The sequence below is a fragment of the Ictalurus punctatus genome, chromosome 10 (assembly GCF_001660625.3).
Source record: "Ictalurus punctatus breed USDA103 chromosome 10, Coco_2.0, whole genome shotgun sequence".
NCBI lineage: Eukaryota > Metazoa > Chordata > Actinopteri > Siluriformes > Ictaluridae > Ictalurus > Ictalurus punctatus.
The window spans coordinates 28,432,947-28,440,000 of record NC_030425.2 but is presented as its reverse complement, the minus strand read 5'-3'; the positions used below and the strand labels follow the sequence as shown (position 1 = coordinate 28,440,000).

General features: G+C 43.1%; 1 protein-coding gene across 2 annotated transcripts in view; it reads left to right on the top strand.

Annotated features, from left to right (window-relative positions):
• phlpp2 (PH domain and leucine rich repeat protein phosphatase 2) overlaps window positions 1-7,054 on the top strand; it is a 53,030-nt gene that overhangs the window by 35,107 nt on the left and 10,869 nt on the right. The window contains exons 14-18 of one of the 2 annotated variants that reach the window (XM_017477527.3): window positions 1,154-1,316; window positions 2,347-2,477; window positions 3,556-3,669; window positions 4,411-4,605; window positions 6,133-7,037. In XM_017477527.3, the coding sequence (XP_017333016.1) occupies window positions 1,154-1,316; window positions 2,347-2,477; window positions 3,556-3,669; window positions 4,411-4,605; window positions 6,133-6,181 (652 nt within the window). In that variant the 3' untranslated portion in view covers window positions 6,182-7,037. Of the gene's footprint in view, window positions 1-1,153; window positions 1,317-2,346; window positions 2,478-3,555; window positions 3,670-4,410; window positions 4,606-6,132; window positions 7,038-7,054 lie in introns of those variants that run through there. The other variant, XM_017477525.3, reaches the window with a different exon arrangement.

Genomic DNA, 7,054 nt, shown 5'->3' with positions numbered 1-7,054 from the left:
CAAAAATTATTTAAACAAGAACAATACTACTACTACTACTACTACTACTACTAATAATAATAATAATTGTTACCACATTTATTGTTGAAAAATAAATTACCGAAATAAATAAATAAATAAATAAATATTAATAAACATGTATTTTATTGATAATACATTTATATGTTGTTGTTGTTGTTGTTGTTGTTTTGCTCAACCTCACATTAATCACATTACCATCCTTCTGTAAATTCTGGATTTTTAAATTTTTTTACATTATGATAGAAAGTATGACATTTGCATATTAAAAAGTTTTCATAAATGTTTGCTCGCTGCAGATTGTTTCTAATATATGTTTTTGTGCTTTATGGAAATATTCTAGTTTTTTTCTAGTTGCTCTAATTTTCCCTCTAAAGTGTTATCTTATGAGATTTTCATCACGGAGGAGCCACCGCGATAGGATTTACGGCCACCATTTTGAGACGCGAACACCATCAGGACAGGGCTTAAGTTCTCGTACATACTCCAGACCTACCGACTTTCACGCTTTCTCCACAGAAGTTCACATTTTAACGTTGGAGAACCCTAGTACGAGATATGACTAAAAAAAAAAATTTACATCCTAAAAGAGAAGGATTTTTAATGCACCGACGCCCCCCCCGCCCCCCCCCCCCCCCCAGCAAACTGTCCGACACACCCCTACAAGCCCCGCCCCCTCCCAGTATAACGAATTAGTCGTTTCTCGACCTGACTTTTCCTCCTTGATAGTTCCGCCCGGCTTTCTGTGACGGTCGAATGATTGACGTGAAATCATTTCTATCCGTGTGTGTATATGACGTGGCTAACGTTAAACACATTACATTTCTGTCTGAACATGGCAATTTTAATAATAATGATAGTTAGAAAGGGATTAAAAATGCCGCGTCAGTCATCACAGACACGCTTAATGGAAATATCAGCCCCGTCACGGTTTCCACAAGATAAGAGTAGACAAGCCATTTGTAAAAGGACTATATTGAAAACTGTTTTTTTTTTTTTTTTGACTCTTTACCTGACTCCCCCACCCCCCGCCCTTCCTCGGTGCGACTCCGCATCGTCCCTCGGCGGGGTTTTGCCGTCTGCATCCTCTCCTGCCCTCATGTCTGTTTTTCTCTCACGGTGTTGATGTTGTCAGTAAGCTGAGCAAGCTGGAGCTGCTGGAGGAACTGAATGTGAGCGGTAACAAGATGAAGACCGTCCCCTCCACCGTGTCCAGCTGTAAGAGACTTCACACCCTCATCTCACACTCCAACCACATCAGCGTCTTCCCCGAAGTCCTCAACCTGCCCGAGATAAAGGTCAGTGCGAGCCACACGTAGGAGCGTCCACATGTGTGAAATTTCTTCTGCCATCCGCCACCAAAGAGCTTTAAACACCAAAGACACGGACGCTCGTTCACCTGCACGGGTCATGTCATAGGTTTCTAAGCTGCTTCAGCCAGGAGATTTAAGACGTTCCTGTAGATCTTTTCACTAAATAATTAGCCCGAATGAGCAGAGATCCAGATCAGCCTCTGTGTTTGAACCCTACTGAAAAAAACCCTGTGGTGTGAATGGAAGTGGACAGTCTTGAGAATGTAAAGGAGTTTAAGATGTTTAACGTGCATGGAGAAGTGGACCAGGAGCATCTCCATCTCCTTGTTAGACGTTACCAGGAGATGCCAAGTGCTGTTTATGTCTCCAGGGACAGCTTTACCACATGTTAATCAATCGGGTGCCAATAATTTTGAAACCAGAATATTAGAATATAATAGAAGCCTAGCTCTTGGCTGACAGGACAGGAACCTGACGTGGTCTTCTGCTGTTGTAGCTCGTCCACCTCAAGGTTCGGTCTGTTGTGCGGTCTGAGATGCTTTTCTGCTCACGACGGATGTAAAGAGTGATTATTTGAGTTACTCTAGACCTCCGGTCAGCTCAGACCAGCCTGGTCATTCTCCTCTGATCTCTCCCATCAACAAGGTGTTTCAGCCTGCAGGATGTTTTTTTTATTTTTCGCACCATTCTGTGTAAACTCTACAGACTGTTCTGTGTGAAAATCCCAGTTGATCAGCCGACTCTGAAATACCGGCACTAACATCCATGCCACGGTTAAAGTCGCACAGATCAGACAGAGATTTTCTTCATTCCGATGTTTGATGCGAAGCTCTTGACCTGCATGATTGTATGCACTGCGCCGCTGCCACATGATTGGCTGATTAGATAAGCTCATGAATATGTAGTTAAAGTGGACGGTGAGTGTGTATCAAGAAATCCAAAATCAAGTATCTGCATATATTTTACACACATGTATTGTTGTGTGTACGTGCTCTGTGTGTGTGTGTGTGTGTAGCTGGTGGACGTGAGCTGTAATGAGCTCACCGAGATCCTGCTGCCCGATTCTGTCCCGGCCACGCTGCAGGAACTCGACCTGAGTGGGAACAGCAGCCTGATGCTGGAACACAAAACCCTCAACCTGTTCAGGTGAGCCGTCACACCGGCGTGGAGAGCAGAGGACACGCGATATAGTACGAGCGTGTGACAGGGAACATCCGATTCACCGATCGGTCACCTAGTCCGTTTTGGTGAACCGTGGCGCGTTCAATTACAGACGTTTTACTGTGTTTAAAAGAAAATCCCACGCAAGTGAATCGCTTTTCTTGTACTCTTCACTTTCCTGAACGCCGTAGCAACGTTGTTAGCGTTCGATGCTGTAATAAGTGCAATAACCGTGTTTTTATTCGAGTCTTTTCTTAGTCGGTTTCCTACACATCCGAGGAAATGAGGAAAATATCGTTATTCCAGCTAGTTTTGTCTCGTTTACGCGAGGACGTAACGGCTACGTACTAAACCGTTCTCATTTATTAGATTTATCACGTAATTCGTGGTTGGTGTTCTGATTTAGACCACGCCTCACGTCCGTGATGATATAACTCTTTCCCGAGTCGTACAATATAAACAAATAAACGTGTAAGGTTTTTTTTTTGTTTTGTTTTGTTTTGTTTACGAACACAAGAAACAAATGAATTGACTACGTTAAAAATCCAGCCAAATAAAAAAAAAAAAAAATCACTTTAGAAAGCGTTAAAGTGAAAGGTACTTTGCTTTCGGGCGCTTTTATGTGAGGTGAACTTTAACCTTTGACCTTTACGAATCAGGTTGCACGTTGAGGGGTGAGAGAAACGAACCGAAACTGAAAAACATCACTGAAAATAATACGTCTCGTCTAGAAATCAAGCTAGGCTAGTTAGTTAGTGGATGCTGGCTAGGACGGCGAAGAGTCATGAGACGCATGAGACAGTTTTTAAAAAACACATGGTGTGAAAACAGGCTTGATCATTAAGGAGCAGCCACACCGGGTTCTCTTTATCGTCATGTCTGATGAACTATAAAAATCATCCTGGCACACAACTCTGTAATTATTTAAACGACGATTTATTGTTGTATGAATCGAAAATTCTTAAGATATTTGATTATACTGGTTCTGAATTCAGGCATTACAAATTCAGGTTCAGGTTCTGCTGACTCTAATTTCACGTTATCCCGAATGTCTTTCTCTCAGTCATATAACTACTTTGAAGCTGGACCAGAAGCCGTCTCTGACCGCGGCGGACTCGCAGGGCCCGTGCGTACTTTGGGATCACGGCTACGCCGAGATGAGCGGCCAGAGGAACAAGTGAGCACAGTTCTACGAATGATCAGCGTTAATCCCTCAGCATGCCTGCAGTGTGTTTCCTGCAGGTGCTCGGAGTCGCCTCGCTGTAAGGTTGCGATGCCCCGTGGATGTAAAGAACAGTTTTCATATTTAATGAGGCGTTAGTCCCGTGCTCCCCCTCAGAGGGTCGTCACCTCCACTCTGTCTCTACTATCAGTGTCATATATCTGTCCTTTCTTCCGTCTGCTCGGTGTATACCACAGTGCTGCTGAATTCTCAATTCTGATTGGTTACGAGGCGTTGATTAAGTTTCGGTAACAGCAGCACTGACAGTAGTGCAGCTGCAAATCACAGGTTTATGTGTGTGTGTGTGTATATATATATATATATATATATATATATATATATATATATATATATATATAAACTGATGATGAAGACGATGAAGTCTGATGAAGGAACATGAACAGGAACATGTTTCATGGATGCTCCACAAATGAAATATAACTACGAATGGATAAAAAGTATGACATGTCGCTCTTTAATAAATAAACAATTGTACTCATTGGCAAATAAAAGACTTCGGGATGTGTGGTTATATATTGGATACTAATCCACGTCAGGTTAATAACACTAACTCTGCTGCACCAGTTAACACCACCCTGTCATTGATTATTTTCCCATAACAGCACGACACACAGTGTTTGTCGTTTTGAAGTTGTTTTGCTCTGTGATTTATTTATTTATTTTTTGTCTGTGTAGGCTGTGTGTGTCCGTGCTGGCCATGGATCGATTCGGGGACAGCGTGGAAGCGGTTTACGGGATTTTCGACGGCGACCGGAATGAGGAAGTGCCGCGGTTGCTGCAGTGCACCATGGGAGACGTGCTGGCTGAAGAGCTCCAGCACAGCAGCGTGGACAGCGTGTACATGTGCAACACGTTCCTCACCTCACACAGGTACTTAATTATAGACACCATGATATTTCAATTATTTATCACCATATATGGTAATATTGGTTGGGGCATGTTTATTTTATATTCTAATACAGAGGGATTAAAAGTTAAAGATTAAATAAAATTTCTGGTGTATCCCATAAAACCACACATGTCCACATTTCTACACATTTCTACAATTCTTTATTGTCTGTGATCACAAGTAATAGAAATATTAAGTCTATGCAGTAATTTCCTCCATATATGGTCATGCTCAATGGGTCGTATTTATGATGCATCACCCAAACCCGGGTAGACACTGTCCACGTTTAGAAATACTGCACATGAAAGTCATTTCTGTCCATCATTCACACAGTATCCAAAAATAATCAGCACATGCCGTACACGAGACACATCAGATTTATCGTTCTGTGTATTTGCTGTCCATTTCACAATGCTGTGTATATTGTACTTTATGTAGTCTTGCACGCTGTTATTTGTTGGTCCTGGAGAAACAACATTTCGTTCCAATGTATACGGGCTATATAGAGGAATGACGATAAAAACCACACGTGAGGATGATCCAAAAGACTTTAATTTGTTGTATATATGTCTTCAAAAGGACTTTTTCACTGCAAGAGAGTCTGTGGCTGTGGGTTCATTGTATATATTTGGTGGCTTTCGTTCGTATAATACACAACAGACTTGGTGAATGTTATTTGTGGATTTTGTTGGGCTTTTATTCTATACGTTGTCAGAGCCCAGATCTTAATTGTAACCAGGGGCTCGCCGAGGTTGGTTGTTACGTAGTGGTGGACGAACGGGGGCTCTTTCAGTGCAGTATTAATATTTTATATAAAAGACAAAAAAAAAAAAAGGAGTTCACTAATGATGTCGTTAACACTGGTGATTGTACTACTGAAGGTTACAGGCTAGATCAGGATGTGGATTTTACTGCAAGCTCGTTCCAGCGGGCTGAAATTACACCTATGCTCAGTTCTTTGTACATCTCTGATGATGATGATGATGATGATGTTGTTAATGCTGAGATACCTGCAACTGATGTGTGTAACATGCATTCAGTGCAGACAGAGTTTGAACAAATGAAAGGTGATTTATTGGCCCTAAAAACTCAAATTGAACCTCTAGATGCAGAGCATAGACAGTTAATTAACAGTACACTTATAAGGGAAGCGGCTTTAAAGGAGGCACTGGACACCGATTTGGAGGCATTGCAAGACTCTTTCGAGCAATCCTTGGAAAAACTCGAGAGGGAAGTGGTAGATTGCTTTCTTCTGAGGGATGGTAAACTAGTACACCTACCCTTGATAGATTGCATACTCTTTTCTTCGACTACCCCTCATACTCCCTCTATACACCGTCCCAGATCCCAGCCTACAACTATGAGCAGTACATACACTGAAAGCCAACCCATACATACTCAGGCACCCACCACCATACCTTCTCACGTCTTGTCTGGTGCTTCCTCATTCTGTGCAAGACCTCCTATACATTCCTTACATTCATTCCCTTCCTTCTATGACTCTGCAGAGACATCGGATATCCTCAACTTCATAGATCAGTGCGAGAACTTTTTTGACATTCGGCCCTTACCAAACGCCGAGCTCATGGGAACCCTCAGCACAGTATTGAGAGGACCTGCGCTGAGCTGGTGGAAGGTGGAGAGAGATCCAAAGTCTATGATTGGAAGACGTTCAAGGATGGCTTCATGACAGCTTTCCTTCCTGAGGACTATCTGGCAGAGGTTGAGGACAAGCTCAGGGCAATGGTACAGCAGCCGGGGCGAAAACTACGAGATTTCGCCTAGCATTACCGTGCTCTCTGCTTAAAATGGAAGGCAGACATCACCGAGGAGGAGTTGGTAAGCCGCATCCTGAACAACATCAACCCCAGGGTTGCAGGCTGCCTAAGATGGACAATAACCATCATCGAACGGCTGGTCAAGCTCAGCTCCAGGGTAGAAAAAAACTGCATTGGGGCTAAGGACTACTGGTAAAAGGTGGGGATGTTGAACACCATCGGAAAAGGTTTGAAGAAACCACCTGGAATTGAGGTCCCAAAGAGCTAGCGGCGATGTCAAATACACAGCCTCATGACGTCAGGCTTATTACTCCCTCCCCACTCCAGGTACCATTAAAGGTTGCTGGGGAAGATATGAGGGCAACTATTGACACCGCCAGCTCATATACCTTAATGCAGCAAAATATCTGGAGGAGACTGACAAAGAACACAATCCACACAGACCCAGCAGCAGCAAAAATTCATTATGGCGTATGGTAAAGTACCAGTCTCCAGGGCCGAGACTCCAATACCGTATGAATGGCACGATTCCAGCTGGACAGTAGACACCTACATCATGGATGATGCCCATCTGACCTTTCCAGTTCTCTGAGGGTTGGATTTCATCATGAAGCCAGCAGCAGTACTCAATGTGGCTAACAACCGGTACGGC